The 10,213-nt window shown below is 58.6% G+C and overlaps 1 protein-coding gene across 3 annotated transcripts; it reads right to left on the reverse strand.

Annotated features, from left to right (window-relative positions):
* Positions 1–1,734: 1,734 nt before the first annotated feature.
* Positions 1,735–9,993, reverse strand: LOC121496839 (SLAM family member 9-like). 3 transcript variants are annotated; one of them, XM_041765606.1, is made up of 6 exons: positions 9,860–9,993; positions 6,050–6,442; positions 4,220–4,465; positions 2,600–2,734; positions 2,316–2,407; positions 1,735–2,050 (listed from the first exon to the last, which is right to left on the reverse strand). In XM_041765606.1, exons 1-6 carry the CDS (start codon positions 9,957–9,959, stop codon positions 1,958–1,960), a joined length of 1,059 nt encoding a protein of 352 aa, XP_041621540.1. In that variant the 5' UTR covers positions 9,960–9,993; the 3' UTR covers positions 1,735–1,957. The 3 variants fall into 3 exon arrangements, with proteins under 3 accessions (XP_041621540.1, XP_041621533.1, XP_041621522.1); XM_041765599.1 differs by having other exon boundaries at positions 2,600–2,731; positions 4,220–4,516; XM_041765588.1 differs by having other exon boundaries at positions 4,220–4,516.
* Positions 9,994–10,213: the final 220 nt, after the last annotated feature.

Raw genomic sequence — 10,213 nt, forward strand, 5'->3', positions numbered from 1 at the left:
TTCATCCCTGTAAGTGTATCTCATCCAAAATCTCCTCACACAAACGTCCAGAATAATGCTTGACCATGACCTTGACCATGGGCACCGGGGTCCAGGCATGTTGATACACAATGAATGATCACATTACACAATCACTAACCCAAAGAAAACTAGATGGACCAATTAACATCAGAGAAAACAGACTTCAGAGCAAGGAACATTCCAGGGTTATAAAAGAACACTACATAATAAGGCATGGTCAACTGTGCGAGAAGTGAGAAGAATCCCACATGTGTAAGCACCTAACAGGGGAGCACGGAACACATGAAGCAAAGCTGACAGATCTGAAGGAGAAGCACATGAATCCACTGTCACAGTCAGAGAGCAGAGCATCCTCCCGCGAGAGTGGCCTGAGGGGATGGAAAATCACCAAGAACACACAATAATCATGACCAGGACCCAACTCAACCTCATTTACTTGCTGAACATTCAACCCCAACAGCAGACGACACATTCCTCAGCTGCACTCAGGAACCCCCCTGAGAGATACCCTCTCCTGGATCATAATCAAACCTCGACTGTTTTTAAAGATGTGAAATCACATATTTTCTCTGCTCAGAATTAGAGTAGAACTGAATAACAGAAAGAAAACTACCAAATAATTAGAAATCAAAGCAAACACTTCTAAGCAACCAAAGGGTCAAAGAGGAAGCCTGGAGGGGTGTAGAGGGCCCGGGCAGGGGTGAGGATGGCGGATTCTGTCCCCACAGCCCCACTGGGCAGGAAGGCCAGCTGGGGCCATGGGGCCGGCCTGGGGCACTCGGCCTGGTTCCTATTCAGTAAGAGCGAGAAGCACCAGGCTTCTGTATTTCTGTCTTCACTCTGACGATTGTGACAGTAGAATAAAGTCCTTGCACACAAAGTGCTTGGCGCAGGGCCTGAGGTTGGGAGCGCTGGATCACTGGTCCTGAGCTGGAGGAAGGGGCCACAGTGTGGAGGGAAGCCCCACAGGGCAGAGGAGGCAGGTGCAAGTGCTGGTCGGGGGCTGTGCAGGACCCTGTTGGGGCTGGGCGGGGGCAGGGGCTGCAGGCCAGGGCGTGGGCTGAGCACAGGGCATGGGGCAGGGGGACGGAGGTCCAGGCGTCACTGCTGGGACAGGACAGTGAGCCCTGGGACAGGGGCCCGAGAGAGAGAAGGGCACCGGAGATAGGAAGAGGCCCTGCCCAAACCTTCAGGAGCATAGCAGGTGGGAGGAGGGGCGCTAGAGGGGCCCCAGAGAAGTCTGGGAAGTCGGCAGGGGGTGAGGGGTCCAGAGAGTGGCCAGCAGGGACCCTACTGGCCCAGGAGTGGGAGCAGGAAACATTGTCACCAGGGTCACATTCGGGTCACCTGCTGGTGCTCTAGGGGTCCCTGTGAGGTGAGGCCCATGGTGGGCTCAAGTGTTGGGCAGGGGGCAGAGAGACGGGGTGAGGGCTGCAGGGAAGGGGCAACAGGTCAGGGGACGAACCACGGAGAGGCATGCGCAGACGGCACGTCCCCAGAGAAGGGCTGACCATGACGGATTCATGGCGTCCCTGAATAGGTCTCCGCACATCTGAGTGCGGACTGAGTTCAAGACTCGGCTGGAGGTGGGATGTTGTGAGTCACAAAGGTTGTCCCAGGGGTGAGGGTCTGAAAGGCAGTTTGATGTATAAAGGGTGAGGAGGAGGGTTCTCTCAAGGGGTGCCAGGTGGCTGGGCCTGAGCAGTCATGACACATGTTTCTGTCAATTTATTTACTCAGTTTCCCCTCTTGAAAGACCTACAGATGTCTCATCGCAAACGTGTGCAGAACCATTTAGCATAGACGCTAACTGATGCTTGGACCAGCCAGTCCCTCACCAGAGGAGTCAGAGGAGGAAGAGGTGAGACCAGAGCTGCAGGCATCATGCTCCCAAGACAGCTGTCCCCGGAGGGCGGGATTCTCTGGCTTCTTCCAATTAAATCCTCATCAGGGCGACGCCTGCCCTGCGGACCTCACTGTAGACAGTAGTGAGAGGCTTGTCCCCTTCCAGACGTGCTGCACCTCTACCCTGGAATGCAGACAGAGGGTCCTGCAACAGCAGACAGACAGAAAGCCCCAACAGGACCCCCACAGACCCAGTGCTGCTGACATGTCCTCCCCTAATCACTCAGCACTGCATGGGCCCTGAGGTGAATTTCGTAGCTAATACTGTGTTGTCCTGAAAGGGTTCCAGGGGTACAGTGGTCAGACCCTGTGGATGACGGGGATTGACAAGCACACACCCGGGCACGGAGGGAAAGGGGAAGACAAGTTGCCCCCTCTTCCAGCCTCACCTGGTCCCTGCTGTATCCAGACCCCTGCTGGCTGAGCTCTGCATAGTGGATGCCACCATCAGGGTCCCTGTGCTCCTCCTGCGACCCTGCACCTGGGTCATACACAGAGGGAGCTGAAGTCTGAGCCCTGGAAACCTGTACCCTCCCCTCCATGACCCCAAGGCCATGGCCGCCCCCACCAGCCTCCTGCAGGGACATCCCCTGAGCAGTCAATGCAGGAGGAAGGGAGCCCAGGGTCCAGGGGAGGGAGGTGTGTGGGCCCGGGGAGGAGAAGTGCAACCTGCCTCTCCCAGGCTCCAGGCTCTTCTTCACTCGTGTCCTCCAGAGGAACAGTCCAGCTCCCAGGATCAGCAGCAGGACCACAACAGTCCCCAGGATGCTGGGTAGTTGGGAGGCATCAGCCTGTCCCTGTGGATCTGCTTCCCTCCACAGAGAGATGGAGAAGGTTCAGGACAGAGAGAAGGACAGACGCCCATTGCCCAGCACGTGGACACGTCTGAAGTCACCTGCTCAGAAGCTGAGGAGGGAGCATCATGGCAGGTGCTTTCACTCAACACTTCCCGAGCTCCTGCTTGAGGCCCGGGTGCTGAGAGGAACAGGACACGGTGCCCACCCCTGAGGACACCTCTGTGGGAGGACAGTGAGAAGGTGCCAGAGGGAGCCAGCCAGAGCCATCCCAGGGCACAGGAGCTCCCAGCCTGTACACACGTGGTAAGGGAGGCCCTCCTGGAGGAGGTTATGGGAAACCTCATCCTGAGGGAGGAGTGCAGGGAGCAGACAGGCAGAGTGGGTGGGGCCTTCCAGGAAGGTGGGCCATGAACAGGGAGGGGGGCACCTCGCCAGCCCTGGAGCTCCAGCACCCACTGGGGCAGGTGGGAGAGGGACCAGCAGGGAGGAGCCAGGTAGGAGGGTGAGAGGGAGGCAGGGTCCTCCTTCCAGAAAGTCCACTGGGTCTCTGAGCGATGAGCTCTCCTGGAATCGGGGATACTGAGGCAACAGGGTCCCAGCTGTTGGTGAAGGAAGGGGTGGGCCGAGGGGGCACACGGGGCACCGGGTCACTCATTCACTCAGGGAAACACGGACTGTGAGCAAACAGCCCGGGGCCGAGCAGGGACAGGAATTCACAGGAGAAGCAGACGTGGCCGCTGCCATCCAGGGCTTGGGGCTGCAGAGGAGGCTCATCCTGGCCCAGAGCCTCACTCTCAGTGTGGGGGCCCCTGGGGGCTCCTGAGAGGAGGCAGGTGTGAGGGCCGGACGGCAGCAGCTCCTGTGGAGCCTGAGCCCCTGAGGCCCAGACCCCGGGGTCAAACTCTCTTCATGCTGGACCTTCCACCAATGTTGGCCCCGGGGACTGCTCGGGTGTCAGGGCCCAGAGCCAGCTGAGGCCAAGGGGTTCCTGACGGGGGTAGGGGGAGTGAGGATCCTGACCTGGAAGGGCTGAGGGCAGAGGGAGGAGCCTGACCAGAGGCTGGAGGCTGAGGACAGCAGGACACATCCGGGACCCAGGAAAGCAGGTAGGGTGATCTGTGTCCACGAGCCCACAATCGGGCAGAGGAGCCCCTGGCCCTCAATCCTGAAGAGTCGCTGGCCAATACCCCGTCTAGTGGCACAGACCTTGACACCCCCCAACTCCCCTCCTGAAAACTACCCTGGATACAGGGAATGATGGATGAGGGTGGGCAGAGGTCCCTGCTGGGTGGTCCTGCCTGGAGTAGCAGGGGTGAGGATGGGGGTAGAGGAGCCCGGGAGGGACACCCAAGGACAGACCAGGTGGAAGTGCCTGCCAGCTTCTGGATGGGGTGCCCAGGTGGCAGGAGATGCCATAAACAAGGGGACAGACCCGAGAACCCTACCCAGGGTTGCCTGAGCATCAGGAGCCCCTCGCCTCTGCAGGATGCACTCACCGTGGCCACAGATGTCCCGAAGGTCCAAGGTTGCAGTTTTATGTTCCACCTGGTTCCTGAGCACACAGGTGAGGCTGGTGTTGGGCTGGCTCAGGGGCAGGCTCAGAGCCAGGGTCCAGGGATTGGGGGCAGGTCCTGCCACCTCTTGTTGTCCCAGCTCCCTGGGGAGTCCCCTGGTCTCCCAGGACATGGTCAGGTCCTCCCTGGTTCCCGGGGTGTCACACTGCACAGTGACGTTGCACCAGCCTGCAGTGATGGACAGATTCGTGGTCCTGATCTGGGGAACGGACAGGGGCTCTGGGGCAGGAAGGACAAGAGGACAGAGGGTCATGTGAGTGGAAAATATCACACCTCAGGCTTTGTCCTGTGGAATCTCCCTGAAGCTCTGGCCTCCTCCCCCTCAGGATGGTGAAAGCATTTTATAGATGACACAGAAGTGACCAATTATACAGCAGGTGCATAAGGATGGAGCCAGTGAGTTCAGCTCTATGTGACTTCTGTCGATTGAGAAAGACTAAAACTGTCACGTGAAAAAATAAATGCTGGAGCCCACTGACCCACAACTAATTAGTTAAAGAAAGTGAGGTGTCCCCTAGAAGAAAGAGAAGTCTAGGGCCTGATTTATCAGGATCTAGAGCCTGCCTGTGCTTATGCTCAGATGATGCCCAAGCCCTGATATTTGCCCCATGTCCCCACCATGAAAGACTGTTATGGGGGGCACCTTGGTGCCCCCTAGGAAAGACCACCCTCTGTGTGGTTGGAAGATGCACTGAACTTTGGTTCCACCCATGAAGTCAAGGGACAGGCTAACAGGCTAACACAGATGCTTAGAATCTGTCGGACCTGAGGCTGCCAAGGCCACTCTCTCTGGAGCAGACAGCTCCCTGGGCAGAGGGGGGTGCAGGGAGAGAGCAGGATGCTCCCTGAGATCCTGAGCAAGGACTGCCATGTGAACTCCTATATCTGTGGAGGGTTAGAGCTGGACCAGTGGAGTCTGTGAGTGAGCTGCTCGGGCTGAGGCTGAAAGGGGATCGGGGGAAAGGGTGGAGAACGACACGTGGGAGTCTGGGTCCTACTTCGTGACGAGTGACCCCAGCTCTGCTGAAGTGCTGACCCTCAGAACCTGAAGGTGTCTGAGATTCCAAGTCAATGGTGGGCTGAGGCTGCTAACCAGCTGAGCCTAAACCAGAGATGGTCTGGATGTCTTGATGGGCCCCATGAGATCACAGGGTCCTCCCAAGTAGAAGGAGGCAGGCGAGCAGGTCCGAGGGACCCAGTGCCAGAGGCACTCATCCCAGCAGTGCTGGCTGTGAAGGTGGAGGAAAGGGCCGCTACCCAGGGAATGCAGGTGCCACCAGGAGGGGGGACAGGAAAAGAAATGGATTCTCCCTGGAGCCTCCAGAGACCAGCACAGCCCTGCCCACACCCGGACCTCAAGGCACAGGCTCTGGGGTCTGACTCCTGCCCAACCTCACAGTAGGAGCCTCAGGTGGGGTGTGGTGAGCCCCTGAGGTGTCCTTGCCTGTCCCAGCAGCACAGACAGCTAAGGGACAGCCTGAGAACCCTGAGTCCTGTGGGGACAGTAGTGTTGAGGCAAAATCCCCACTTCCCCCGACAGGGGTTCCCCTCCCGAAGCACCAAAGTGATTCCATCCCTGGGGTGACTCTCAGCTCTGCCTGCATTTGTGGTGAACACCCTGCATCTGATTCCAGGGGAGAAGAGAGAGTCTGAAGGCTGGGGTCTGGGGGGAGACCTGTGAGTGGGGCGCGGGGACCCTCCAGGGACAGAGGAAGGAGGTGAGCTCTGGGGCTGGGGGAGGGGCCTACACACCATACACAGTCAGGTGGAAATCCTGGTCGGATTGTCTTCCTCTCGTGTAGAAGCCCCGAGCCCGGTACAGCCCAGTGTCCTCCAGGGTCAGGTTGTTCATCCTCAGGGTCGTAATGTTGAGCACACAGACCCTCTTCTGGAACTTCTCCTGGAAGTTGACCCATTCTGGAATGCGTGACCCAGGGGAGACCTGCAGCAGGATTGTGTAGTTTCCCCCGGAGAACATCCCCCAGGTCATATTCTCCAGCTGGACTCCTGCAGGCAAGTCTGGGTTTCTGAGCACTTGAAACAACACAGAAGCTCCTTGTATCCGCTTCAGAGAAACAGGGTTTCCCGAATCCTCAACTCCAGAACCATGGGCTGCAGAACCCTGGGTGCCAGTGCTGCAGACGCCTAGGGCAGAGGGCACAGGAAGTGAGGGTGGTTTTCCAGGAGGAATGAAGGAGAAAAGCCCAGAACCCATCTTGCCATGAAATCCCTCCCATGTGCTCCGTGACTCCTGGAAGGTAGGAGAGTGCATGAGTGTGAAGCGATGCTGGAATCACTCCTGTCCCAGGGCAGAGTCCCCTTGACCAGGTCATGTGACCTCGCTCTCCTGCAGGGTCCTGACCCCCAACAGGGAGAGGATGAAGTGCAGGGGACTCGGACCAACAGCTCTGGCACATTTTCCGTCCCTATCAAGAGCATTTCTGCAGGAGGCAGCTGCTCACTGGGCTGCAGAGACGCCTTCTGCCCACAGGCCCTGGAGCCCTCCCCTGGGGTGGGAGCTGTAGCCAGTGAGCCCCCCTGGGGAGCTGTGAGCTGCTAAGGGGGTGGACAGCCCTTAGGCATATTGGATCACACAGAGGTGGACTCCATCTCGCTGTCACCCTGTGTCCTGCTCGCTGGGACGAAGGCCTCTGCCATGTTAGGGGCTGCCCTGGGGAGAGGCTCACATGGAGAGAGGTGAGGGCCGCCCCTGGTAACAGGGGGCAGGAGTGAGGCCTCTCTCCAGAGACCATAGGAAGTGCACCCAGTCAGCTCATGCTCATGGGAGCCTGGAAACACCCCTCCCTGTGACCCTGACCCCTGAAGCTCCAGCCTGGACCTGAACTTCTGTCCCTGAACCTAATGACCAGTCGAGCCCCCCTAGATTATGACCTGCACCAGATGGGAACCTGCATCTGCCCTGTGTCAACGGGCCAAGGGAGGGCTGGTCCCACCCTAGCCAGTGACAGCCACCAGAAGGAGGGACAGGAAAACAAATGGAGCAGAGACTCTGAAGAAGCTGGTCCCTGTCCCACTCCCCCACCACGGTGCACGCCCACAGTCAGGCTGAGCTGGGCTGCCTTGCTGTCACACACCCTCCAGGAGTTCAGGGTCTAAGGACCAGGGGTTTCACCCCACAGAGGGAGGAATCTGTCCCCCTGGGGGAGGCTCCATCCCCTGGGAGCTGCACCCTTGGGGTTCCAGCAGGAAAGGCAGACAGTGGAGTCACCCATGGGGTGTCTGCATCTGTCCAGGAGTAGCGGGGTCTCTGCTCCTGCTTGTTGGCCAGCAGTCATCCCCTGACCCAGCTAAGTGCCAGGGACCAGAGAATGTGGGGTTGCCAGTGATCTTTGCGTGAGCTCTGCTGTGCCTGTCACCAGGCCAGCGTGTCCCCAGCCGGACCCCAGGAAGCCTAGAATGTCCTTCCTCAGTCACACTCTTCCAGAGCCCTCAGCAGTGGGCTCCTGAGGGGCAGCAGGTCAGTCTCCAGGTTGGCACCTGCCCCAGGGCAGTTTCCAGGGACTCCTGAGTACAGAATGTCCCTCTCTGAGCCCCCAGGGTTGGTCAGAGGAGTCAGTCCAAGGGCGCATGGAGAAAGAAGCTGGTGTTTACTAGGGAATCTGGGCAAGGGCTGACCTGCTCAGGCCATTATCTTCATTGGGGGCCTATCGTGGCTCCCCTGTGACTCCGTCTTGAGCATGCCCTGTACCTCTGGGTCCCCATTACGGGGAGCAGTCAGACTCCTTCAGCAGGTGTCGGCACAGCCCACTGAGGAGCAGAGGCAGGGACAGCAGAGGGCCAGGGGATCATCAAGGGGCCTGGGAGACACCACCCCTCCCTCCTTGAAGGGCTGAGGATGTGACCACAGAAAGTCCTGGGTCTTGGTTCTGAAAGGCCCCAAACAGCGTCCCCAGGTATCAGCCCCTGTGAGGACCAGGACTAGGACAGGACAGGAGGACGACACAGAGCAGAAGCCTCGGAGAAGCTCCAGGACAGTCCCAACGAGGAGGAGACACCCAGTACGGGGACATCAGAGCTGGAGGGGCTTCCAGGGGGCCTTTCCCTGAAGAGGGGCTCCCTCGGGGTGAACCTGTGCAGGTCACACAGGGCAGAGCAGACCTGGAGCTGGATTCCCCATCCCTAGCCCTGTTCTTCCCCACAGGGAGCTGCCTTGCACCCGTCCCCTCCCCTGCACCCTCTCCTCCCCTGGCCAGCGGCTTCTCTCTCCCACCTCTGCTGTCTGGTCAGCAGGATCTGAGCAATTCTGGGGTCTCCCGGGAGAGAGTAGGTCAGCCCTCAGGCTCAGGGGAGGGGCTGCCCAGAACCTGGATGGGGAGCCTCATCTTGAGGAAGCTGGAAGCCCACTCAGGACGGGAGGAGGCTCCAGAGCTCTCAAACCTGCAACAGGTGCTGATCCCAGAGAGGACAGAGGCCGGGGGCGGGTGGCTGTGCGCTCGAGGGTCAGAGTTCATTTCAGTAAGATGGAATTTAACTTTGTACAATCAGCATAAATTTTAGTCCATTTCTCCTTTTCTCGTTCTCCCATTCTGCCTTCCTTTCTTCCATCTTCCTTCCTTCTTCTCTTTCTCTTTCTTTCTTTCTTTCTTTTAAACTTTATCCTCCAAACCAGACCTTTATGGAGGAAACTATGTAATTCCCTTATGTGTCCAGTTCAATAAAATGGAAAAGAAGAGAAACTCCACATATTGTTGACAGGAAGTTGGCTCATTAAAAGGGTCTAAATGTGCTGCAAAACTCATTTTCTAAAGAGTCATCGCCCTGTGACAGAGGCCCAGTGATTTCAGAAATCCTCCATAACTTAGTGTTTTCTCCTTTGCTCTTACTTACTTTGTAATACAGAAGCAGATGATCAGATGAAGTAAGAACTGGAAAATCCCACTCTGGTTAGCACAGACCTTCTTTCAGTCCCCTTTTGGGGGCCCTCTCTGCTTCCCTCCTGACCCCCCAGTGCACTCCCACCCGGAGCTGTCCTCAGTCTCCTGTTCCAGGCACAGTCTCACATGCAGCAGGGGCACAGACCCCTTGAATTCTGGTGGCTGCCTTTCCTTCCCTTTCCAACAGAATGTCACCATAGTCAGGGGTCATGTCGCCCCAGGAGCCAGAGGACACCTGCTTTCTTCTCCAGCTCAGCCCTGGTCTCTGGGTCGGCTCCGCCTGGGCACGGCAGCTGCAGGGGCTGCCTGGTCCCCTGAGCATCCCAGGCCAGGGGTTGTCTGTCCCCACCCTGGGTCCCCGCAGCCCCCGCTTGGTCTCCTCCATCCCTCTCCCCAGGGGGCTGCGGGCTCCCCTGGCCTCACCCCTGCTGGGGGTTCCATCCTGCAGCCAGGCAGCCAGGGTCAGGGCTCCCAGCCTGGCCTCCGCCAGAAGCTCCTGTGTTCATTCCTCTCCCCCCACCCAGGGCTGGAAACCAGACGCACCGCGTGTGCTCCATATCACAGGGCTGCTTCCTCTGCTCCTCCGCAAAGACACCAGACAGCCCCGCAGCTCCTGCCTCCCTGCCCGCCCGGTGGTCCTCCCTCCCCGGGAGCCCGGGCCACTCACTGAGGAGGAGGCTGGTGAGTCCCAGGAGACAGGAGGCCCCGCCCAGGTGGGGGTCCCCTGAGCAGGGGCCCATGGCAGGCTGCCTCCCTGCTGGATCCATCTGGGCCTACGGTGAGGCAGGGGAAGCATCTAGAACACAGAGGAAGAGAGGATGAAAACTTCTTCACTCAAAGAAACTTAAGCTCTTCCGCACTCCTAGGGCGGGGCTAACTGTTAGCCCTGGGACCTCACTGTCCAGTGGAGATTAGCCCATTCAGGTCTCTCCTGTTACCTCAGCTCCTGCAGTGGGCTCAGGAGATCATTGCAGAGGAAATGTAGGAACAGCCCCCCTCTAGGAGCCCCGGTGCAGGGGAG

Source organism: Vulpes lagopus, chromosome 1, assembly GCF_018345385.1.
Source record: "Vulpes lagopus strain Blue_001 chromosome 1, ASM1834538v1, whole genome shotgun sequence".
NCBI lineage: Eukaryota > Metazoa > Chordata > Mammalia > Carnivora > Canidae > Vulpes > Vulpes lagopus.

Coding starts and splice junctions, on each gene's coding strand:
- LOC121496839 (XM_041765588.1), bottom strand. CDS start 9,959: ATGGATCCAGCAGGGAGGCAGCCTGCCATGGGCCCCTGCTCAGGGGAC. Junction 6,443..9,859: donor ACTCACCAGCCTCCTCCTCA/GTGAGTGGCCCG, acceptor CCTCTGCCCTAG/GCGTCTGCAGCACTGGCACC. Junction 2,735..4,219: donor TCGGGACATCTGTGGCCACG/GTGAGTGCATCC, acceptor TGTGGAGGGAAG/CAGATCCACAGGGACAGGCT.